The sequence below is a fragment of the Coregonus lavaretus genome (genome assembly GCF_964263955.1).
Source record: "Coregonus lavaretus genome assembly, contig: HAP1_SCAFFOLD_3798, whole genome shotgun sequence".
Classification (NCBI taxonomy): domain Eukaryota; kingdom Metazoa; phylum Chordata; class Actinopteri; order Salmoniformes; family Salmonidae; genus Coregonus; species Coregonus lavaretus.
Genome location: NW_028161681.1, coordinates 12,419 through 39,220, shown reverse-complemented (window position 1 = coordinate 39,220; position 26,802 = coordinate 12,419). Strand labels below are relative to the sequence as shown.

Genomic DNA, 26,802 nt, shown 5'->3' with positions numbered 1-26,802 from the left:
TCTATGTTTAACTGAATTCTGTCTCTGTGTATAATCGGAGTCTGTCTCTCTGTCTCTGTGAATAACTGGAGTCTGTCTCTCTGACTCTTTGTTTAACTGAATTATGTCTCTCTGTCTCTGTGTTTAACTGGAGTCTGTCTCTCTGACTGTGTTTAACTGAATTATGTCTCTCTGTCTCTGTGTATAACTGGTGTCTGTCTCTCTGATTCTGTGTTTAACTGAATTCTGTCTCTGTGTATAATCAGAGTATGTCTCTCTGTATCTTTGTATAACTAGATTATGTCACTCTGTCTCTGTGTATAACTTAAGTCTGTATCTCTGTCACTGTGTATAACTGGAGTGTGTCTCTCTGTCCCTTTGTATAACTTAAGTATGTCTTTCTGTCTCTGTGTATAACGGAAGTCTGTCTCTCTGTCTCTCTGTGTATAACTGGAGTGTGTCTCTCTGTCTCTCTGTATAACTGGAGTATGTCTCTCTTTCTCTGTGTATCACTGTAGTCTGTCCTTCTGTCTCTGTGTATAATTGTAGTCCGTTCTTCTGTCACTGTGTATAACTAGAGTCTGTCTCTCTGATTCTGTGTATAACTGAAGTCTGTCTCTGTCTCTGTGTATTACTGGAGTCTCAGAGTTTTTCGTATCAGACCTCCTCTCCACTGCAGATGTTTCAGTCTCTCACAGTGTCGCAGTCCATTTATTCCTTTAATAAGATGCTTAGAAAAAACAACATCAACAACAACAACAAGTACCTAATAAAAATATCCCATTAGTCAGCGGAGTTGGACGTTCTCTCTTTCTCTCTCTCTAATCGCTCACACAAACAGTCTCCGAAGCTGTCCCTTCCTCTCTCTCCATCTCCCCATAGGTCTGTGAGATGTCTCGTCAATCCTCATTGGCTGGTGATTCATTCCAGAGTTCCAAACCACACCCTCTTCACAGAGAAGCAGCCTGTTGCCATAGCAACCCCAGGGGTCAGGGTTCAGAGGCGTGTCTCAGCCCATGTGGGCGGTGACCTGTGAAGGCCCTCCCCCTGACTGGCTCCCTGCAAATCCCAGCGTCCGAGAGTCAAACAGGAAGTTGGCCTGCTGGCCTCCACTGAGCATGCCCAGACTTTCCGTCAGGGTTCCGCTGGGGGAGGAGCCGAGGAAAGGGTTCTGATTGGCCACAGGGGCACCAGAAGCCGCCATCTTGTCTGGGCTGGCTGCGTAACTGTAGAGACCGTAGTGGGGGGAATGGAGGTGGATACTACCGTAGCCATGGGGCGGAGTTTGCAGGTAGCCAATCTGAGAGGGGGGTAGGGACAATGAGCAGAATACTTTGCTGTCATAAGCTGACGGTCCTCGCGACGCAGGAAGTGGGAAGGGGGAAGGGGGGTTGCCGTAGCGATGGAGGGGGTGTGTCGGTCGGCTGCAGGTGTAGTCCAGGGGAGAAAGAGGGCACACCTGGAAAGGGGAGGAGGAGAGCAGGTGAGACGATCCTACTCCTCCATGCGGCCCCGGGACTCCTGCAGAGAGAAGACAGGGGGTTAGGGACACCAGTATCATTATAGACAGACAGACAGGGGGTTAGGGACACCAGTATCATTATAGACAGACAGACAGGGGGTTAGGGACACCAGTATCATTATAGACAGACAGACAGGGGGTTAGGGACACCAGTATCATTATAGACAGACAGACAGGGGGTTAGGGACACCAGTATCATTATAGACAGACAGACAGGGGGTTAGGGACACCAATATCATTACAGACAGACAGACAGACAGGGGGTTAGGGACACCAGTATCATTACAGACAGACAGACAGACAGACAGGGGGTTAGGGACACCAGTATCATTATAGACAGACAGACAGACAGGGGGTTAGGGACACCAGTATCATTACAGACAGACAGACAGACAGACAGGGGGTTAGGGACACCAGTATCATTACAGACAGACAGACAGACAGACAGGGGGTTAGGGACACCAGTATCATTACAGACAGACAGACAGGGGGTTAGGGACACCAGTATCATTATAGACAGACAGACAGACAGACAGGGGGTTAAGGACACCAGTATCATTATAGACAGACAGACAGACAGACAGGGGGTTAGGGACACCAGTATCATTATAGACAGACAGACAGACAGACAGACAGACAGGGGGTTAAGGACACCAGTATCATTATAGACAGACAGACAGACAGACAGGGGGTTAGGGACACCAGTATCATTATAGACAGACAGACAGACAGACAGGGGGTTAGGGACACCAGTATCATTACAGACAGACAGACAGACAGACAGACAGACAGACAGACAGACAGACAGACAGACAGACAGACAGACAGACAGACAGACAGACAGACAGACAGACAGACAGACAGGGGGTTAGGGACACCAGTATCATTACAGACAGACAGACAGACAGACAGGGGGTTAGGGACACCAGTATCATTACAGACAGACAGACAGACAGGGGGTTAGGGACACCAGTATCATTACAGACAGACAGACAGGGGGTTAGGGACACCAGTATCATTACAGACAGACAGACAGGGGGTTAGGGACACCAGTATCATTACAGACAGACAGACAGGGGGTTAGGGACACCAGTATCATTACAGACAGACAGACAGGGGGTTAGGGACACCAGTATCATTACAGACAGACAGACAGACAGGGGGTTAGGGACACCAGTATCATTACAGACAGACAGACAGGGGGTTAGGGACACCAGTATCATTATAGACAGACAGACAGACAGGGGGTTAGGGACACCAGTATCATTACAGACAGACAGACAGACAGGGGTTTAGGGACACCAGTATCATTACAGACAGACAGACAGACAGACAGACAGGGGGTTAGGGACACCAGTATCATTACAGACAGACAGACAGACAGACAGGGGGTTAGGGACACCAGTATCATTATAGACAGACAGACAGGGGGTTAGGGACACCAGTATCATTACAGACAGACAGACAGACAGACAGACAGGGGGTTAGGGACACCAGTATCATTACAGACAGACAGACAGACAGACAGGGGGTTAGGGACACCAGTATCATTACAGACAGACAGACAGGGGGTTAGGGACACCAGTATCATTATAGACAGACAGACAGACAGACAGGGGGTAAAGGACACCAGTATCATTATAGACAGACAGACAGACAGACAGGGGGTTAGGGACACCAGTATCATTATAGACAGACAGACAGACAGACAGGGGGTTAAGGACACCAGTATCATTATAGACAGACAGACAGACAGACAGGGGGTTAGGGACACCAGTATCATTATAGACAGACAGACAGACAGACAGGGGGTTAGGGACACCAGTATCATTACAGACAGACAGACAGACAGACAGACAGACAGACAGACAGACAGACAGACAGGGGGTTAGGGACACCAGTATCATTACAGACAGACAGACAGACAGACAGGGGGTTAGGGACACCAGTATCATTACAGACAGACAGACAGACAGGGGGTTAGGGACACCAGTATCATTACAGACAGACAGACAGGGGGTTAGGGACACCAGTATCATTATAGACAGACAGACAGACAGGGGGTTAGGGACACCAGTATCATTACAGACAGACAGACAGGGGGTTAGGGACACCAGTATCATTACAGACAGACAGACAGGGGGTTAGGGACACCAGTATCATTACAGACAGACAGACAGACAGGGGGTTAGGGACACCAGTATCATTACAGACAGACAGACAGGGGGTTAGGGACACCAGTATAATTATAGACAGACAGACAGACAGGGGGTTAGGGACACCAGTATCATTACAGACAGACAGACAGACAGGGGTTTAGGGACACCAGTATCATTACAGACAGACAGACAGACAGACAGACAGACAGACAGACAGACAGACAGGGGGTTAGGGACACCAGTATCATTACAGACAGACAGACAGACAGACAGGGGGTTAGGGACACCAGTATCATTATAGACAGACAGACAGGGGGTTAGGGACACCAGTATCATTACAGACAGACAGACAGACAGACAGGGGGTTAGGGACACCAGTATCATTACAGACAGACAGACAGGGGGTTAGGGACACCAGTATCATTATAGACAGACAGACAGACAGACAGGGGGTTAGGGACACCAGTATCATTACAGACAGGGGGTTAGGGACACCAGTATCATTATAGACAGACAGACAGACAGGGGGTTAGGGACACCAGTATCATTACAGACAGACAGACAGACAGACAGGGGGTTAGGGACACCAGTATCATTACAGACAGACAGACAGGGGGTTAGGGACACCAGTATCATTACAGACAGACAGACAGGGGGTTAGGGACACCAGTATCATTATAGACAGACAGACAGGGGGTTAGGGACACCAGTATCATTACAGACAGACAGACAGACAGGGGGTTAGGGACACCAGTATCATTACAGACAGACAGACAGACAGACAGACAGACAGACAGACAGACAGACAGACAGACAGACAGACAGACAGACAGGGGGTTAGGGACACCAGTATCATTACAGACAGACAGACAGACAGACAGACAGGGGGTTAGGAACACCAGTATCATTACAGACAGACAGACAGGGGGTTAGGGACACCAGTATCATTACAGACAGACAGACAGACAGGGGGTTAGGGACACCAGTATCATTACAGACAGACAGACAGGGGGTTAGGGACACCAGTATCATTACAGACAGACAGACAGGGGGTTAGGGACACCAGTATCATTATAGACAGACAGACAGGGGGTTAGGGACACCAGTATCATTACAGACAGACAGACAGACAGGGGGTTAGGGACACCAGTATCATTACAGACAGACAGACAGGGGGTTAGGGACACCAGTATCATTACAGACAGACAGACAGACAGACAGGGGGTTAGGGACACCAGTATCATTATAGACAGACAGACAGACAGACAGGGGGTTAGGGACACCAGTATCATTATAGACAGACAGACAGACAGGGGGTTAGGGACACCAGTATCATTATAGACAGACAGACAGACAGACAGGGGGTTAGGGACACCAGTATCATTACAGACAGACAGACAGACAGACAGGGGGTTAGGGACACCAGTATCTTTATAGACAGACAGACAGGGGGTTAGGGACACCAGTATCATTACAGACAGACAGACAGACAGACAGACAGGGGGTTAGGGACACCAGTATCATTACAGACAGACAGACAGACAGGGGGTTAGGGACACCAGTATCATTACAGACAGACAGACAGACAGACAGGGGGTTAGGGACACCAGTATCATTACAGACAGACAGACAGGGGGTTAGGGACACCAGTATCATTACAGACAGACAGACAGACAGGGGGTTAGGGACACCAGTATCATTACAGACAGACAGACAGACAGACAGGGGGTTAGGGATACCAGTATCATTATAGACAGACAGACAGGGGGTTAGGGACACCAGTATCATTACAGACAGACAGACAGGGGGTTAGGGACACCAGTATCATTATAGACAGACAGACAGACAGGGGGTTAGGGACACCAGTATCATTACAGACAGACAGACAGACAGACAGGGGGTTAGGGACACCAGTATCATTACAGACAGACAGACAGACAGACAGACAGGGGGTTAGGGACACCAGTATCATTACAGACAGACAGACAGACAGGGGGTTAGGGACACCAGTATCATTACAGACAGACAGACAGACAGACAGGGGGTTAGGGACACCAGTATCATTATAGACAGACAGACAGGGGGTTAGGGACACCAGTATCATTATAGACAGACAGACAGGGGGTTAGGGACACCAGTATCATTACAGACAGACAGACAGACAGACAGGGGGTTAGGGACACCAGTATCATTATAGACAGACAGACAGGGGGTTAGGGACACCAGTATCATTACAGACAGACAGACAGACAGGGGGTTAGGGACACCAGTATCATTACATACAGACAGACAGGGGGTTAGGGACACCAGTATCATTATAGAAAGACAGACAGACAGACAGGGGGTTAGGGACACCAGTATCATTATAGACGGACAGACAGGGGGTTAGGGACACCAGTATCATTACAGACAGACAGACAGACAGGGGGTTAGGGACACCAGTATCATTACAGACAGACAGACAGACAGGGGGTTAGGGACACCAGTATCATTACAGACAGACAGGGGGTTAGGGACACCAGTATCATTACAGACAGACAGACAGACAGACAGACAGGGGGTTAGGGACACCAGTATCATTATAGACAGACAGACAGGGGGTTAGGGACACCAGTATCATTACAGACAGACAGACAGACAGGCAGGGGGTTAAGGACACCAGTATCATTACAGACAGACAGACAGACAGGGGGTTAGGGACACCAGTATCATTATAGACAGACAGACAGGGGGTTAGGGACACCAGTATCATTACAGACAGACAGACAGGGGGTTAGGGACACCAGTATCATTATAGACAGACAGACAGGGGGTTAGGGACACCAGTATCATTACAGACAGACAGACAGACAGACAGACAGACAGACAGACAGACAGACAGACAGACAGACAGACAGACAGACAGACAGACAGACAGACAGGGGGTTAGGGACACCAGTGTCATTATAGACAGACAGACAGGGGGTTAGGGACACCAGTATCATTACAGACAGACAGACAGGGGGTTAGGGACACCAGTATCATTATAGACAGACAGACAGGGGGTTAGGGACACCAGTATCATTACAGACAGACAGACAGACAGACAGACAGGGGGTTAGGGACACCAGTATCATTACAGACAGACAGACAGACAGACAGACAGGGGGTTAGGGACACCAGTATCATTACAGACAGACAGACAGGGGGTTAGGGACACCAGTATCATTATAGACAGACAGACAGACAGGGGGTTAGGGACACCAGTATCATTACAGACAGACAGGGGGTTAGGGACACCAGTATCATTACAGACAGACAGACAGGGGGTTAGGGACACCAGTATCATTATAGACAGACAGACAGACAGACAGGGGGTTAGGAACACCAGTATCATTACAGACAGACAGACAGACAGGGGGTTAGGGACACCAGTATCATTACAGACAGACAGACAGGGGGTTAGGGACACCAGTATCATTACAGACAGACAGACAGGGGTTAGGGACACCAGTATCATTATAGACAGACAGACAGACAGGGGGTTAGGGACACCAGTATCATTACAGACAGACAGGGGGTTAGGGACACCAGTATCATTACAGACAGACAGACAGACAGGGGGTTAGGGACACCAGTATCATTACAGACAGACAGACAGGGGGTTAGGGACACCAGTATCATTACAGACAGACAGACAGGGGGTTAGGGACACCAGTATCATTACAGACAGACAGACAGACAGACAGGGGGTTAGGGACACCAGTATCATTACAGACAGACAGACAGACAGACAGGGGGTTAAGGACACCAGTATCATTACAGACAGACAGGGGGTTAGGGACACCAGTATCATTACAGACAGACAGACAGACAGGGGGTTAGGGACACCAGTATCATTATAGACAGACAGACAGACAGGGGGTTAGGGACACCAGTATCATTATAGACAGACAGACAGACAGGGGGTTAGGGACACCAGTATCATTATAGACAGACAGACAGACAGGGGGTTAGGGACACCAGTATCATTATAGACAGACAGACAGACAGGGGGTTAGGGACACCAGTATCATTACAGACAGACAGACAGACAGACAGACAGGGGGTTAAGGACACCAGTATCATTACAGACAGACAGACAGACAGACAGACAGACAGACAGACAGACAGACAGGGGGTTAAGGACACCAGTATCATTACAGACAGACAGACAGACAGACAGACAGGGGGTTAGTGAACAGTACCATCGTTGTAAAACATTAACTCAGAAAGTTGTAGTAACAATAACTTTACTAGCTTCTACTTCTAACAGAAACGGTTTCACCTTGTTTCATTCCAGGGATGTCTTCAAACGTCAGCGTTCTGAGAGAAGGACGCCAGAACCCATATGACTCTGCAAGAGCCTCCAGGCCCATCCTGCAACACACACACACACACACACACACACACACACAAACACACACACAAACACACACACGGTTAGATTAAACACAAACACACACACGGTTAGATTAAACACAAACACACACGCACATTCACAGAGTCAGATACACTTAATGGCCATAAGTATGTGGAAACCTGCTCTTTGAACTTCTCATTCCAAAACCCTGCTACCACCCCACCATACCTCACCCTGCTACCCCCCACCATACCTCACCCTGTAACCCCCCCACCATACCTCACCCTGTAACCCCCCCACCATACCTCACCCTGTAACCCCCCACCATACCTCACCCTGTAACCCCCCCACCATACCTCACCCTGTAACCCCCCACCATACCTCACCCTGCTACCCCACACCATACCTCACCCTGCTACCCCCCACCATACCTCACCCTGTAACCCCCCCACCATACCTCACCCTGTAACCCCCCACCATACCTCACCCTGTAACCCCCCCACCATACCTCACCCTGCTACCCCCACCATACCTCACCCTGCTACCCCCCACCATACCTCACCCTGTAACCCCCCACCATACCTCACCCTGTAACCCCCCCACCATACCTCACCCTGTAACCCCCCACCATACCTCACCCTGCTACCCCACACCATACCTCACCCTGCTACACCCCACCATACCTCACCCTGTAACCCCCCCACCATACCTCACCCTGTAACCCCCCCACCATACCTCACCCTGCTACCCCCCACCATACCTCACCCTGTAACCCCCCCACCATACCTCACCCTGTAACCCCCCCACCATACCTCACCCTGCTACCCCCCACCATACCTCACCCTGTAACCCCCCCACCATACCTCACCCTGCTACCCCCACCATACCTCACCCTGCTACCCCCCACCATAACTCACCCTGTAACCCCCCCACCATACCTCACCCTGCTGCCCCCCACCATACCTCACCCTGCTACCCCCCACCATACCTCACCCTGCTACCCCCACCATACCTCACCCTGCTACCACCCCACCATACCTCACCCTGCTACCCCCACCATACCTCACCCTGCTACCCCCACCATACCTCACCATGCTACCACCCCACCATACCTCACCCTGCTACCCCCCCACCATACCTCACCCTGCTACCACCCCACCATACCTCACCCTGCTACCACCCCACCATACCTCACCCTGCTACCACCCCACCATACCTCACACTGCTACCACCCCACCATACTTCACCCTGCTACCACCCCACCATACCTCACCCTGCTACCACCCCACCATACCTCACCCTGCTACACCCCACCATACCTCACCCTGCTACACCCCACCATTCCTAACCCTGCTACCCACCGCACCCTACCTAACCCTGCTACCCCCACCATACCTCACCCTGCTACACCCCCCATTCCTCACCCTGCTACCCCCACCATTCCTCACCCTGCTACCCCCACCATACCTCACCCTGCTACCTCCACCATACCTCACCCTGCTACCCCCACCATTCCTCACCCTGCTACCCCCACCATACCTCACCCTGCTACCCCCACCATACCTCACCCTGCCCCCCCCCCCCCCCCCCCCACCATACTGTAACTTGCTACCCCCCCCCACTATACCGCAACATGGTACCCCCAAACATACCTCACCCTGCTACCCCTCCACCAAACCTCACCCTGTAATACCACACCATACATCACCCTGCTACCCTCCCACCATACCTCAACCTGCTACCCCCACCATTCCTCACCCTGCTACCCCCACCATACCTCACCCTGCTACCACCCCACCATACCTCACCCTGCTACCCCCACCATTCCTCACCCTGCTACCCCCACCATTCCTCACCCTGCTACCCCCACCATACCTCACCCTGCTACCACCCCACCATACCTCACCCTGCTACCCCCCACCATACCTCACCCTGCTACCACCCACCATATCTCACCCTGCTACCCCCACCATACCTCACCCTGCTACCCCCCCACCATACTTCACCCTGCTACCCCCCACCATACCTCACCCTGCTACCACCTCACCATACCTCACCCTGCTACCCCCCCACCATACTTCACCCTGCTACCCCCCACCATACCTCACCCTGCTACCCCCACCATACCTCACCCTGTAACCCCCCCACCATACCTCACCCTGCTACCCCCACCATACCTCACCCTGCCACACCCCACCATACCTCACCATGCTACCCCGTCCACCATACCTCACCATGCTACCCCGTCCACCATACCTCACCCTAGTACCCCCAACCATACCTCACCCTGCAACCCTGTCCCCCCCAAATTATATCACACTGCTACCACCCCACCATACCTCACCCTGCTACCACCCCACCATACCTCACCCTGCTACACCCCACCATACCTCACCCTGCTACCCCCACCATAACTCACCATGCAACCCCCACCATACCTCACCCTGCTACCCCCACCATACCTCACCCTGCTACCCCCACCATACCTCACCCTGCTACCCCCCACCATACCTCACCCTGCTACCCCCCACCATACCTCACCCTGCTACCCCCCACCATACCTCACCCTGCTACCCCCCCACCATACCTCACCCTGCTACCCCCCACCATACCTCACCCTGCTACCCCCCACCATACCTCACCATGCTACCCCGTCCACCATACCTCACCCTAGTACCCCCAACCATACCTCACCCTGCAACCCTGTCCCCCCCAAATTATATCACACTGCTACCACCCCACCATACCTCACCCTGCTACCACCCCACCATACCTCACCCTGCTACCACCCCACCATACCTCACCCTGCTACCCCCCCACCATACCTCACCCTGTAACCCCCCCACCATACCTCACCCTGCTACCCCCACCATACCTCACCCTGCTACCCCCACGATACCTCACCCTGCTACCACCCCACCATACCTCACCATGCTACCCCCACCATACCTCACCCTGCTACACCCCACCATACCTCACCCTGCTACACCCCACCATACCTCACCCTGCTACACCCCACCATACCTCACCATGCTACCCCCACCATACCTCACCCTGCTACCCCCACCATACCTCACCCTACTACCCCCACCATACCTCACCCTGCTACCCACCCCACCATACCTCACCCTGCTTCCCCCACCATTGCTTACCCTGCTACCCCCACCATACCTCACCCTGCTACCCCCACCATACCTCACCCTGCTACCCCCACCATTCCTCACCCTGCTACCCCCACCATACCTCACCCTGCTACCCCCACCATACCTCACCCTGCTACCCCACCATACCTCACCCTGCTACCTCCCCACTATACCTCAACATGGTACCCCCAAACATACCTCACCCTGCTACCCCCCCACCAAACCTCACCCTGTAAAACCACACCATTCCTCACCCTGCTACCCTGTCTCCCCACCATACCTCACCCTGCTACCACCCCACCATACCTCACCCAGCTATCCCCCCACCATACCTCACCCTGCTACCCCCCCACCAAACCTCACCCTGTAAAACCACACCATTCCTCACCCTGCTACCCTGTCTCCCCACCATACCTCACCCTGCTACCACCCCACCATACCTCACCCAGCTATCCTCCCACCATACCTCACCTGCTATCCCCCCACCATACATCACCCTGCTACCCTCCCACCATCCCTCACCCTGCTACCCCCACCATCCCTCACCGTGCTATCCCCCCATCATACATCACCATGCTACCCCCACCATACCTCACCCTGATACCCCCACCATACAGTGGGGGAAAAAAGTATTTAGTCAGCCACCAATTGTGCAAGTTCTCCCACTTAAAAAGATGAGAGAGGCCTGTAATTTTCATCATAGGTAGACGTCAACTATGACAGACAAAATGAGGGGAAAAAAATCCAGAAAATCACATTGTATGATTTTCTATGGGGTTGAGATCTGGAGACTGGCTAGGCCACTCCAGGACCTTGAAATGCTTCTTACGAAGCCACTCCTTCGTTGCCCGGGCGGTGTGTTTGGGATCATTGTCATGATGAAAGACCCAGCCACGTTTCATCTTCAATGCCCTTGCTGATGAAAGGAGGTTTTCACTCAAAATCTCACGATACATGGCCCCATTCATTCTTTCCTTTACACGGATCAGTCGTCCTGGTCCCTTTGCAGAAAAACAGCCCCAAAGCATGATGTTTCCACCCCCATGCTTCACAGTAGGTATGGTGTTCTTTGGATGCAACTCAGCATTCTTTGTCCTCCAAACACGACGAGTTGAGTTTTTACCAAAAAGTTATATTTTGGTTTCATCTGACCATATGATATTCTCCCAATCCTCTTCTGGATCATCCAAATGCACTCTAGCAAACTTCAGACGGGCCTGGACATGTACTGGTTTAAGCAGGGGGACACGTCTGGCACTGCAGGATTTGAGTCCCTGGCGGCGTAGTGTGTTACTGATGGTAGGCTTTGTTACTTTGGTCCCAGCTCTCTGCAGGTCATTCACTAGGTCCCCCTGTGTGGTTCTGGGATTTTTGCTCACCGTTCTTGTGATCATTTTGACCCCACGGGGTGAGATCTTGCGTGGAGCCCCAGATCGAGGGAGATTATCAGTGGTCTTGTATGTCTTCCATTTCCTAATAATTGCTCCCACAGTTGATTTCTTCAAACCAAGCTGCTTACCTATTGCAGATTCAGTCTTCCCAGCCTGGTGCAGGTCTACAATTTTGTTTCTGGTGTCCTTTGACAGCTCTTTGGTCTTGGCCATAGTGGAGTTTGGAGTGTGACTGTTTGAGGTTGTGGACAGGTGTCTTTTATACTGATAACAAGTTCAAACAGGTGCCATTAATACAGGTAACGAGTGGAGGACAGATGAGCCTCTTAAAGAAGAAGTTACAGGTCTGTGAGAGCCAGAAATCTTGCTTGTTTGTAGGTGACCAAATACTTATTTTCCACCATAATTTGCAAATAAATTCATTAAAAATCCTACAATGTTATTTTCTGGATTTTTTTTCCTCAATTTGTCTGTCATAGTTGACGTGTACCTATGATGAAAATTACAGGCCTCTCTCATCTTTTTAAGTGGGAGAACTTGCACAATTGGTGGCTGACTAAATACTTTTTTTCCCCACTGTACATCACCCTGCTACCCCCACCATACCTCACCCTGATACCCCCACCATACCTCACCCTGCTACCCCCACCATACCTCACCCTGCTACCCCGTCCCCCCACCAGCGAGCAGTGTGTCAAGAAGCTGTGTGGCTTGGCAGGTCATGTTTCGGAGGATGCATTGCTCTTGACCTTCGCCTCTCCCGAGTCTGTTGGGGAGTTGCAGCGATGAGACAAGATTGTAAATACCAATTGGATATCACGAAATTGGGGAGAAAAAGGGGGTCATGTTTAATTTTTTTTTAAACTGCATTCATTTTGTTTGTAGACATCTTTCACCATACAACCATTGATCCAAAATATAGGTTTACTGTGAAATATAATGAGAACATTGGTTTAATAACCAAAACACAACATAATGATATCTTCTCAATTTAGTAATTGTAACAACCAGTTAAGCCAAAAAATGTAAGATACATGTTTAAAAAATTGCCATTTGAATGTAGTATGCAGTACATTACACTGTTTACACATTAGGTGATACATTACCCATTAAAATTCACTGAACATCACATTTCTATAATTTTTATTCCATGTCTGATCAAATGTGTGATCATTGAAGAGATTTTTTTCACAATGTCATCAAATTAAATGAATGACAGAAACATAATATTTATCAGACGCTAGTTTGCATCAAGCCTGTCTTGAACATTTGGTCATAGGTTCTCATCAAAATCCCAGTAAATATCCTCATTGTTTATGCATCTGGGGTAAAATCTTTTGGCAAATCCAAGCCTGACATAGATCTGGTTTGAAATCATGACATGGCCAGAGGAGGAGGTATACTCATAGGGATGGCAATTTTCCAGTATTTTATTTTCCAGTATTTTATTGTACTTATGTATTTCAATGGTCCTGTACGTGGCTCAGTTCATAAGAGAATGGAACTAGCAACACAGGAGTTATGGGTTCGATTCCCACTGCGGTCACATACCAAAATGTGTGGACTGATGAAAGTGTCTGCTACGTAAATTGCATATACAGTGCATTCGGGAAGTATTCAGACCCCTTTACTTTTTCCACATTGTTACGTTATAGCCTTTTTCTAAAATGGATTTTAAAAATTAAAAATCACTCACAATACCCCATAATGACAAAGCAAAATCCGTTTTTTTGAAATTTTTGCATATGTATTCCAAATAAAAAACAGAAAAACTCTTGGCATTCTCTGAACCTGCTTCATGAGGTAGTCACCTGGAATGCATTTCAATTAACAGGTGCGCCTTGTTAAAAGTTCATTTGTGGAATTTCTTTCCTTCTTGATTAGTTTGAGCCAATCAGTTGTGTTGTGACAAGTTAGATACAGAAGATAGCCCTATTTGGTAAAAGACCAAGTCAATATTATGTCAAGAACAGCTCAAATAAGCAAAGAGAAATGACAGTCCATCATTACTTTAAGATATGAAGGTCAGTCAATCTGGAAAATGTCAAGAACTTTGAACGTTTCTTCAAGTGCAGTCGCAGGGGACTGTGTGAATCAGGCCTTCGTGGTCTACTTGCTGCAAAGAAACAACTACTAAAGGACACCAATAATAAGAAGAGACTTGCTTGGGCCAAGAAACACGAGCAATGGACATTAGACCGGTGGAAATCTGTCCTTTGGTCTGATGAGTCCAAATTTGAGATTTTTGGTTACAACCGCCGTGTCTTTGTGAGACGCAGAGTAGGTGAACGGATGATCTCCGCATGTGTGGTTCCCAACGTGAAGCATGGAGGAGGAGGTGTGATGGTGCTTTGCTGGTGACACTGTCTGTGATTTATTTAGAATTAAAAGAATTCACTTAACCAGCATGGCTACCACAGCATTCTGCAGCAATATGCCATCCCATCTGTTTTGGGCTTAGTGGGACTATCATTTGTTTTTCAACAGGACAATGACCCAACACACCTCCAGGCTGTTGGTAGAGCATGGCGCTTGCAACGCCAGGGTTGTGGGTTCGATTCCCACGGGGGGCCAGTATGAAAAATGTATGCACTCACTAACTGTAAGTCGCTCTGGATAAGAGCGTCTGCTAAATGACTAAAATGTTCAAATGTTATCAAGGAGAGTGATGGAGTGCTGCATCAGGTGACCTGGCCTCCACAATCCCCCGACCTCAACCCAACTGAGATGGTTTGGGATGAGTTGGACGGCAGAGTGAAGGAAAAGCAGCCAACAAGTGCTCAGCATATGTGGGAACTCCTTCAAGACTGTTGGAAAAGCATTTCAGGTGAAGCTGGTTGAGAGAATGCCAAGAGTGTGCAAAGCTGTCGTCAAGGCAAAGGGTGGCTATTTGAAGAATATTTTGATTTGTTTAACACTTTTTTGGTTACTACATGATTCCATAGGTGTTATTTATTTCTACAATGTAGAAAATAGTACAAATAAAGAAAAACCCTTGAATGAGTAGGTGTGTCCAAACTTTTGACTGGTAGTGTATATACACACACATCCCAGTGCAACTCACCGGTTTCTTCCAGAGTCTCTGAAGCCTTTAGCAAATGGGTTCCTGTCAATCTTCAGCCTGGTGATCTGAACACAATACAACTATAAACAATAACATCTAAACACAACAATGCATTAACCATAACATCGCACCGTCAGAATTTCTCAAACATCAGTAAAAAATAAAAAATAAACGTTCCATAAAGGTTAGATTTGGGATTGATCTTTACATCTCCTGATTGATTCATTGATAAACTACTGATGTTGTTGGTGTTATTTCATAGATGATGTTGTTGGTGTTATTTCAGGGATGATGTTGTTGGTGTTATTTCATAGATGATGTTGGTGTTATTTCATGGATGATGTTGTTGGTGTTATTTCATGGATGATGTTGTTGGTGTTATTTCATGGATGATGTTGTTGGTGTTATTTCATAGATGATGATGTTGGTGTTGTTTTATGGATGATGTTGTTGGTGTTATTTCATGGATGATGTTGTTGGTGTTATTTCATAGATGTTGTTGGTGTTATTTCATAGATGATGTTCTTGGTGTTATTTCATAGATGTTGGTGTTATTTCATAGATGTTGGTGTTATTTCATAGATGTTGGTGTTATTTCATAGATGATGTTGTTGGTGTTATTTCATGGATGATGTTGTTGGTGTTATTTCATAGATGATGTTGTTGGTGTTGTTTTATGGATGATGTTGTTGGTGTTATTTCATAGATGATGTTGTTGGTGTTATTTCATAGATGATGTTGGTGGTGTTATTTCATAGATGATGTTGTTGGTGTTATTTCATGGATGATGTTGTTGGTGTTATTTCATAGATGATGTTGGTGGTGTTATTTCATAGATGATGTTGTTGGTGTTATTTCATGGATGATGTTGTTGGTGTTGTTTTATGGATGATGTTGTTGGTGTTATTTCATAGATGATGATGTTGGTGTTATTTCATAGATGATGTTGTTGGTGTTATTTCATAGATTATGTTGTTGGTGTTATTACATAGATGATGTTGGTGGTGTTATTTCAAAGATTATGTTGTTGGTGTTATTTCACAACAACAAGAGTTGTTATACAGCAATTAGCCAGAAAGTTATGGTCTGAGTTTGTATGTGTTTGTGTGTGTGTGTGTGTTTTGTGTGTGGTCAGCAAGGTTTGTGTGGGTATGATCGGTGTCCAGTTGGAGTTTTATAGGTGTCGCCACTCCACTCAAACATTAAACATCATTCAGTAAAAATAGAACCACCAGTAGAGACAAGTAGAGGCCAGTAGATACCATTAGAGATCAGCAGAGCATAGTAGAGGCCAGTAGATACCATTAGAGATCAGTAGAGACAAGTAGAGGCCAGTAGATACCATTAGAGATCAGCAGAGCATAGTAGAGGCCAGTAGATACCATTAGAGATCAGTAGAGACAAGTAGAGGCCAGTAGATACCATTAGAGATCAGCAGAGACAAGTAGAGGCTAGTAGATACCATTAGAGATCAGTTGAGACCAGTAGATACCATTAGAGATAAGTAGAGACCCTTAGATACCATTGGAGATCAGTATAATATAATAATAATAATATACCATTTAGCAGACACTTTTATCCAAAGCAACTTACAGTCATGTGTGCATACATTTTTACGTATGGGTGGTCCCGGGGATCGAACCCACTACCCTGGCGTTACAAGCGCCATGCTCTACCAATTGAGCTACAGAGGACCAGTAGAATATAGTAGAGACCAGTAGATACCATTAGAGATCAGCAGAGAATAGTAGAGGCCAATAGATACCATTAAAGATCAGTAGAGAATAGTAGAGGCCAGTAGATACCATTAGAAATCAGTAGGGAATAGCAGAGTCAAGTAGATACCATTAGAGATCAGTTGAGAATAGTAGAGGCAAGTAGATACCATTAGAAATCAGTAGAGACCAGTAGATACCATTAGAGATCAGTAGAGAATAGTAGAGGCAAGTAGATACCATTAGAAATCAGTAGGGAATAGCAGAGTCAATTAGATACCATTAGAGATCAGTTGACAATAGTAGAGGCCAGCAGATACCATTAGAGATCGGTAGAGAATAGTAGGGTCCAGTAGATGCCATTAGAGATCAACAGAGAACAGTAGAGGCCAGTAGATGCCATTAGAGATCAGCAGAGAATAGTAGAGGACAGTAGATATCATTAGAGTTCAGCAGAGACAAGTAGAGGCCAGTAGAGTTCAGTAGAGAATAGTAGAAGCCAGTAGATACCATTAGAGTTCAGTAGATATTGGTAGAGGCCAGAAGATACCATTAGAGTTCAGCAGAGACAAGTAGAGGCTAGTAGATACCATTAGAGATCAGTAGAGACCAGTAGATACCATTAAAGATCAGTAGATACTAGTAGAGACCAGTAGATACCATTAGAGATCAGTAGAGACCAGTAGATACCCTTAAAGATTGGTAGAGAATAGTAGAGACCAGTATAGACCATTAGAGATCAGTAGACACCAGTAGATACCATTAAAGATCAGTAGATACTAGTAGAGACCAGTAGATACCATTAGAGAGCAGTAGAGACCAGTAGATACCATTAGAGATCAGTAAAGAATAGTAGAGACCAGTAGATACCATTAGAGATCAGTAAAGAATAGTAGAGACCAGTAGATACCATTAGAGAATAGTAGAGACCAGTAGATACCATTAGAGATCAGTAGAGCCCATTAGATGCCATTGGAGATCAGTAGAATATAGTAGAGACCAGTAGATACCATTAGAGATCAGCAGAGAATAGTAGAGGCCAATAAATAACATTAAAGCTCAGTAGAGTATAGTAGAGGCCAGTAGATACCATTAGAGATCAGTAGGGGCCAGTAGATACCATTAGCGATCAGTAGAGAATAGTAGAGGCCAGTAGATACCATTAGAGATCAGTAGAGAATAGTAGTGGCCAGTAGATACCATTAGAGATCAATATAGAATAGTAGAGGCCAGTAGATACCATTAAAGCTCAGTAGAGTATAGTAGAGGCCAGTAGATACCATTAGAGATCAGTAGGGGCCAGTAGACACCATTAGCGATCAGTAGAGAATAGTAGTGGCCAGTAGATACCATTAGAGATCAATATAGAATAGTAGAGGCCAGTAGAAACGAGTAAAGACCAGTGGAGACTATTAGTGTCCAGCTGAGTCCAGAATAGTCCAGTAGAATCCAATAAAGTAAACTAGAGACCAGTAGAAACCAATTCAAAACAGTAGAGACAGGCTCTTTCTCAATTACCCTCTCCTCAACTCCTCTTCTTCATCTGAAAGGCTGCTGCTCAACTGATTGGCTAGAATCCAGGGCTGTGATTGGTCAGAATGCGGTGGTGGTTAAGTTCTGGTCAGGTCTACTTCCTGGTCCATCTTCTGGTGGACAAAATGTTCGCTGTGTGTTCTGAGCTGAGTCAGCCTTGTTCCACACTGCCCCTAACAACCTTATAACTCTCTAGATCCCTCACTCACTCTCTCTCTCTCACTCATTCTCTCTCCCTCTCTCTCTTTTTTCTCTCTCCACTCTCTCTCTTTCTTTTTTCTCTCTCTCCTCCACCAAGGGGGATGAAGTCCAGCCTGTCGTTAAAGGGTAGGTAGCGTAAACATAACCACATGTAGCACATGGATTTGCATTAGTATACACATCAAAAGTCCTAATGCAGAGTTACACCTCACTTTTCAATTTTTCAAGTTATTACATAAAACCGATCAGAGTTCCGAAGAATGTCGAAGTCATGTTGGGAAAAATATTTCCGGGAGGTGATGTAAAATGGAGGACTCTGCAAGCCAGCCTATTCCCTATAATGTAAACGCCAACAGAAATAACTTTAAATGTATAACTTAAAATTAAACCAAATTGTTTGCACTCAGCAAACTTACAAGCAAATGAATGTATTATTTCAAAAAAACTTCCAAGTTTTCTAGCCAAATAGTCTGTTAACGTTAGCCCTACTAGCCTGCTAACGTTACGTTAGCACTGACTGAGTCAGCCAGTTGCTATCAACACCTAGCTTACAGCTACATTAAAGTACGCCAAAGTTTTTGAAATACATAATGCCATCTAACCAGTTATCAAATAATGTTAGCTTTATGTAGTTATCTTAGCCAGTAAGCTAGCCAGCAAGCTAATGTTAGCTGTTTAGCCAACTAGCTATTAGCCTAGCCAGCCTAGCCAACCACCATGGTTACAGTCAGCAAGCTAGAGCCCAACTACTGGAGACCAGCTAGAACACAACTAACACAGCTAAACATAACCACAGATCAAAAGCAAAAAGAGAGCAGAGACTTACAGATTGATGGCTGGGGCCCATCCGATGGTAAAACTTTTAAAAGACTGCAGGCTGAGTTAGCTACCAAAGCGAGGAGGAGTTGGGCGCTTCACCGGCCAATGGAGAGTCAGGGAAATCCCAAATAGATAAACTCCAGATGACCGTCAGCTAGCGCGCTAGCACTAAGCCAAGGTGGAAAAAGTTACAAAACTCCCTTAGCTTACTTCACAGAGAACATGCCGAAAAGTTGACAAAACAAAAAGGACAACAGACGAGGTACTACAAAATTAGAGCAAGTAGGTATGATCTTCTCTTTCATTTTGAGCCCACGGGAAGAAGGCACCAGAGCCTGCTGTGCTAACGGGTTCCCACTAGATAACACAGCCACAAACTCTGTGAAGAGCACGCTGCACATGCCCCAGCTGCTTCCTGTTTACATCACACTTCCTGTGATTGGTGGATTGTAGCTCACCACCACCAACCCTTGGTCTGGAATGTAATTACATGCTGGCATGGCTAGTGGCTAACGTTAGCCAGCTTGAGCTAGCATATGAACTCGGTAGCACAGAGTAGATCCTCCATATGAGGTTGAGAAACCGTGCATTGTGGGTAGTTTAGAAGTTATCGGGAAATAAGTTTATAAATATGTCATATCCCCGAAACATAACTGTGTTTGTAGTTACAGGAAATCAGATAGTGACTACAACTAAGTTACCAAGTCTTTGACCACACTGTGTTGTTACATTGGTGAGTAACAACTCATGTTTCCTACCCTTTCACTCTAATACTCTCTACAGTCAGAGCTCTCCTGCCTTTACTGCGTTCTGAACTGGATGGTGAGAAAAGGTTAGTTTATGGTTTTCTGTTCGTTCTCGTAGGGTTGTCTGAATGTTGTTTGAATGTTGTGTGAATGTTGTGTAAATGTTGTGTGGATGTTACCTGTTGGTTCTGGTTTGGGTGTGTGAATGTTCTATGGGTTTTATGGAAAGGTTAGCTATTGGTTGTAGTAGGCAGTGACGGTGGTGTAGTGGTTAGTGTACGTATGGTTGTCTGCAGGTTCTGGTATGTTTGTGTGAATGTTGTTTAAACATTATATGGGGCGGCAGGTAGCTTAGTGGGTAAGAGCGTTGTGCCAGTAACCGAAAGGTCGCTGGTTCTAATCCCCGAGCCGACTAGGTGAAAAATCTGTCGATGTGCCCTTGAGCAAGGCACTTAACCCTGATTGCTCCTGTAAGTTGCTCTGGATAAGAGCGTCTGCTAAAATGACTAAAAATGTTTTTTTTTTAATATATATGAATGTTACCTGTTGGTTCTGGTATGCGGTGACAGTGGTGAAGACGGTCTCTGGGAAGCTGAGCGTTCTGGTTCCGTCTCCCTGGGGAACGGGTCTAACAGGAGACAGCTCCTCACCACGCTCCTTATGGATCACATGCACACGGGGCTGGTACTTATGCATGGAGTGGAGGATGATCTGAACACACGGTTAGGGCACCATTAGACTGCAGCAAAATTACCCACCAATGGAAAGACCTGCTATTCTCCCACACCGTAAAGCACACAGGCATGCACACACACTCATGCAGGCCCGCATGTACACACACACACACACACACACACACATACACACACACACTACACACACACACAAACACACACACACACACATACACACACACACTACACACACACACAAACACACACTGTTGCCTTTGAACGGCCAAACACATTTTGTCCAGCCTGAGGGCTTAAGTCTGTTTAACATCAAACAATGATTCTGAAAATATTAAAATTAAACTAAACTAAACTTCCAGCCTGGTCTTATAGACTAAAAGTAACATAGTGAAAGTAAGTCCGTGAAATTCAAATTAGTTTGATATGTTACGTTTGGTACGGTTACATAAGACAGAAGGTCACTTAAGGCAAAAATGAAAGTAGGGTGGTTGGTCGGGGTGGACGGGTAGGCGTCTAGCAACCCAAAGGACATTTTAGCTAATTAGCAACTTTGCAACTACTTACTCCTTTTAGCTCCTTTGCAACTACTTAGCATGTTAGCTAACCCTTCCCCAAACCCTAACCTTAACGCTTTAGCATAAATCCTAACACTAACCTTAACCTTGACCCCTAACCCTAACCCCTAGCCTAGTTAATGTTAGCCACCTAGCTAACGTTAGCGTTAGCCACTTAGCTAACGTTAGCCACAACAAATTGGAATTCGTAACATATCATACATTTTGAAAATTCGTAACATATTGTATGAATTGCAATTATAACATATCATATGAAATGGAGGATGGATATCCACAAATTGATACATACCAAACATATCATACTAATTGGAGGTTGAAACTTTTGGGGAAAATATGATCTATTTCCTTCCTCTGAAAGCAACCCAGATATGATCTCAATAAGCAGCATCCTTTTACTCTGAATATTTACCACAGACCACTGACCTCTGACCTCTGTCCTTTGATCAACTACAACCTTTATTATACAGTAAACATAATAATAATAAACATCTGATAAAATATTAGATTTCAAGCAGAATTTATTATTTCATTGATATCCCCTCTCTCAAGTTTCTCTGGTTTAAACACACTTTATTTTACTTTATTTAATTTTACAGGTTTAAAGACACTGTATTTTACAGTAGAATTTAAAATATTATAGGCTCATCAATCAATCAATCAATGAACTTAAATATATCCATCCATCCCTCAATTTAGAGAATTATGCCTAATAATACAGAGATAATAATGTTTAGTGTTGGTGATATATATATATATATATATATATATATATATATATATATATATATATATATATATATATATATATGCAGTATACAATATTGATAATATATAGGTAGTGTTGTCTAGGTAACCTACATGTCCCTGGTCATCCAGCTCATTATTGGTCAGTTTGAGTTTGTCGAAGCTGATCACCTGACGCATCCACGTCTCACCGGAAGCCAGCGAGTCCGGGTGGATGTACACACGCGGCGGCACCGGGGAGTCCGCGTTTCCCGCAACCATCCACTTGGAGCTGTGGTACACGTACCTGCACACACACACACACACACACACAGGGAGAGAGAATAACGTCAAAAATGTGTTTTTTGTACCTGTTATTGTAACATTTGTTAGTTGACCTTCAGGCCCGGGAGGTTAGGAGGGAGGTTAGGAGGTCAGCTGTCCAAAAGGCGTTCATCCTCACAAACGGCACCGGGACACAACCATCTCTGACTCTGACTGATCAACAGACAGACCAACCGCCATTTGTCCGGCTCCAGCGAAGCAAACGATTTGACCAAAACCTTAAACCTCGCGGGTTTATACTATATCAAATATAGCCTACCAAGTCACCTCCATATACTGTACCAATACACCTGTTTTGTCCATGTGTTACAGCGAACAACGGAAGTGTGTCTCCTTTCTTAGTCATTTATACTTTGATCAAAACAATAGAAATAGCCTGTAGCCGCGGTAAGCCTACAGCATACAGGCCTACATCATTTATATATACTATAATACATTATTAGTAAGTTATTTTGTATTAATCCTCACCTGTATCTTTTGTTGTCCACGGGGATGATGTCCATGGCGATGTAATACTGCTGGTGGGGGTCCAGACCAGAGATCTTCACACGCATAGCGGGAAACATCCGCCTGCATCCGGAAAAGAGAGACGTCAATGTCAGACATGAAATATAGTTACATAAATACATCATATATGTATGCAACATAGTCACTTAGTCATATTTACAATCGCTGACATTAGGATTTATCGTGCCATGAAATATACGCATTTCTCACAGATTGATATATCAGCTCATTAGCCTAATATATGATTCTGCTTAGCCGAGGCGGGCCCTGTCAGAAAATACAAATCATACATGACCCGTAGGCTACGATAGAAGTTTCTAAATTATGCTTTAATTAACATTATAATAAACAATAATTTAAAACGTTATTATTATTATTATTATTATTATTATTATTATTATTATTATTATTATTATTATTATTAGTCCAAGCTCCATGTTTTTTATTTTATGTTTTACAATGCTGCTACAAAACAATGTTTACGGTATTTCCTTTAATTAAACTTTGAGCTTCTTAAAATTAATAGTCCGATGAATAAAAAATAACAGGCCTAACCCATTTTCATCCCAGCAGAACGTTTATCCTTTTAACTTCGAGAAGAAGACGTGTTATTCGTTCGATCCTCTTCTTTTTTCTTTTTTCTTTAATCTGTCTATGTAATATAATGTGTGGTAATGTTAATAATGTGTTAATGTGACGTGTGTTGTGTTTTCTCCCACCTGCCGGCCTTGGTGATGATCATCTCGGTACCAATCTCGTGAAACCGTTTCCACAGTTCGGAGCCCTGCAGGTCCACGCGCATCTCCTCTCCGGGAACCGTTACTGTTACCGGCGGCGTGCGCTGGGCCCGGGCCTCGGGGCGCGGGCTAACCAACCCCACGTCACAACTCTCCGCTACGGGAAGACAGTCACCAGCATGCTAATCATGTTTTAATGTAGTAATACCATTGGTACAGTAGGCTACTAATAATCTAGTGACTGTAGGCCTAACTTACAGTTAGTGTGTGTGTGTGTGTGTGTGTGTGTGTGTGTGTGTGTGTGTGTGTGTGTGTGTGTGTGTGTGTGTGTGGTGTGTGTGTGTGTGTGTGTGTGTGTGTGTGTGTGTGTGTGTGTGTGTGTGTGTGTGTGTGTGTGTGTGTGTGTCATTGCCCCATCAGTTATAATAATCATGACTCTCTAAACAGTTCGTCGCCAAATGGGCCGTGTCTGTTCCGGTCTGTTCCTGCCTGTTCCGCTCCTCGAGAGACACAAGGCCTGACCAGACCTGACCAGAGCAGGCCAGACCTGACCAGAGCAGGCCAGACCTGACCAGAGCAGGCCAGACCTGACCATACCTGACCAGAGCAGGCCAGACCTGACCAGAGCAGGCCAGACCTGACCATACCTGACCAGAGCAGGCCAGACCTGACCAGAGCAGACCAGAGCAGGCCAGACCTGACCAGACCTAACCAGAGCAGGCCAGACCTGACCAGAGCAGGCCAGACCTGACCAGACCTGACCAGAGCAGGCCAGACCTGACCAGACCTAACCAGAGCAGGCCAGAGCAGGCTGGTACATTTGTGTTGCTGTCAGAATAGGTGTTCAGGCCACGACAGGACAGGCCTAAACAACTCTACTCACTGTCATGTTATTAGCGTTACTGTCATAATGGGCGGCAGCTAGCTTAGTGGTTAAGAGCGTTGTGCCAGTAACCGAAAGGTCGCTGGTTCTAATCCCCCAGCCGACTAGGTGAAAAATATGTCAATGTGCCCTTGAGCAAGGCACCTAACCCTAATTGCTCTGGATAAGAGAGTCTGCTAAATGACTTAAATGTAATATTAATTATATTACGACAATGTTAGCTTTACTGTATCACGGTGATGTCCAAAAAAAGTCACATCCTTGGATTGACAATAAAGTTCTAGTCTATTCTATTCGGACCATAGCATAACTGTCATGTTATCATCTATGCATTACAACTATAATGTCATATCACATTTTATTTGCCAAATGCTTACTTACAAGCACTTAACCAACAACGCAGTTTTAAGAAAACAAGTTTTAAGTAAAAAATAGAAAAGTAATAAATAAAAAATAACAAATAATGAAAGTGTTGCTGTCATCTGTTAAGTACAGAGCAGCACCCAGGCCTAAACATCCATTAGGTCAAATCATCCATGTCCCAAATTATCACCAATAAAAACAACTCTCGATACAGGAGCAAAAATGTTGTATTATTTTACAATTGAACAGTTTGTTGTTTGTGTACTTTTAACGGGTGTGTAAACCCCGTTCATATAATGGATCGGTTCTGGGGCCATTTTCCTGCGGGAATGGTTGCGCGCTAATTGGAATGTTTATGATTGTAACAAGACTCATAAAGCGGCCTATTAGTCACGCGCATAGCCGTTCTATTTACTAGACCAATAACCGGATATTATATCACATCTCTACAGTAGAGCAGCGACTATAATCATCACATCATTCATGTTTTAATCATTATTTTACAGATATAACATTTTATTTATTTAGGCTAATGTTTCAAATACTGTGAGTTTCTGAACTAGGCCTGTAGGTTGGATAGGCCCAAACTCTGTGCTAAAGTTTGAGCTTTTAAAAAAAATATAATTGTAGGCCTGTTCAAGTTTATACTACATGAATTACACAATTAAGCCTATGTATTGTTGTAGTTATTAGGCTATTGTTATATCTATATATCTATATATCTATATCTCTCTATATATATAGCATACTTGGTTGTTGAAGGTTAATATTTTATTTTGTTTAATTAATGCTTTATTTCATTCATGTAGGCCTTAATTTAGTTATTGTCAAGAATTAGGTTATTGTAAATAAGGATTTGTTATTAACTGACTTGCCTAGTTAAATCAATATATTTTTTAAACGATCTGTATACAGCTACAGTTGGTTTCTCTTGACTAGGCTACAATGTGAAGGAGTTTAGGCTGAGTGTGAGTGTTTTAGTTGTGTATGTAGGGTGTGTAGCCTAGTATGATAGAGTCTCGGAGTGGCCGTTTCGGTAATTTAACTCTTCTCCGGTGCCGTCAGTCCACTGCAACGGGAACGGTCTTTACTTACTAGCACACTCTATCTCGCGGCCCCGGTCGCTGGCGCGGTCGCACACCCTCTTCTCTCCCTCCCCTTCGTTAGCGGGAATCTCCAACACCTCGGTCCACTCATCGAGACAGCACACTGCGGTGTCGTCGTCCCCGAGCTTCCGTCTCTTCTCTGCCCCGATCAGAGCTTCCACCGAGAACGCGTGCGCTTTGACGCTCAGATTGCAGGGAGAGCGTCGCTTCTCTGCCAT

The 26,802-nt window shown here is 45.9% G+C and overlaps 1 protein-coding gene across 1 annotated transcript; it reads right to left on the bottom strand.

Moving 5' to 3' along the window:
• Positions 1–988: 988 nt before the first annotated feature.
• Positions 989–26,802, bottom strand: LOC311120223 (T-box transcription factor TBX18-like; the record flags this gene model as incomplete). Its single annotated transcript, XM_084194835.1, has 8 exons — positions 989–1,500; positions 7,967–8,058; positions 15,640–15,704; positions 21,197–21,364; positions 22,779–22,950; positions 23,457–23,558; positions 24,215–24,389; positions 26,574–26,802. 8 exons carry the CDS (start codon positions 26,800–26,802, stop codon positions 989–991), a joined length of 1,515 nt encoding a protein of 504 aa, XP_084050961.1.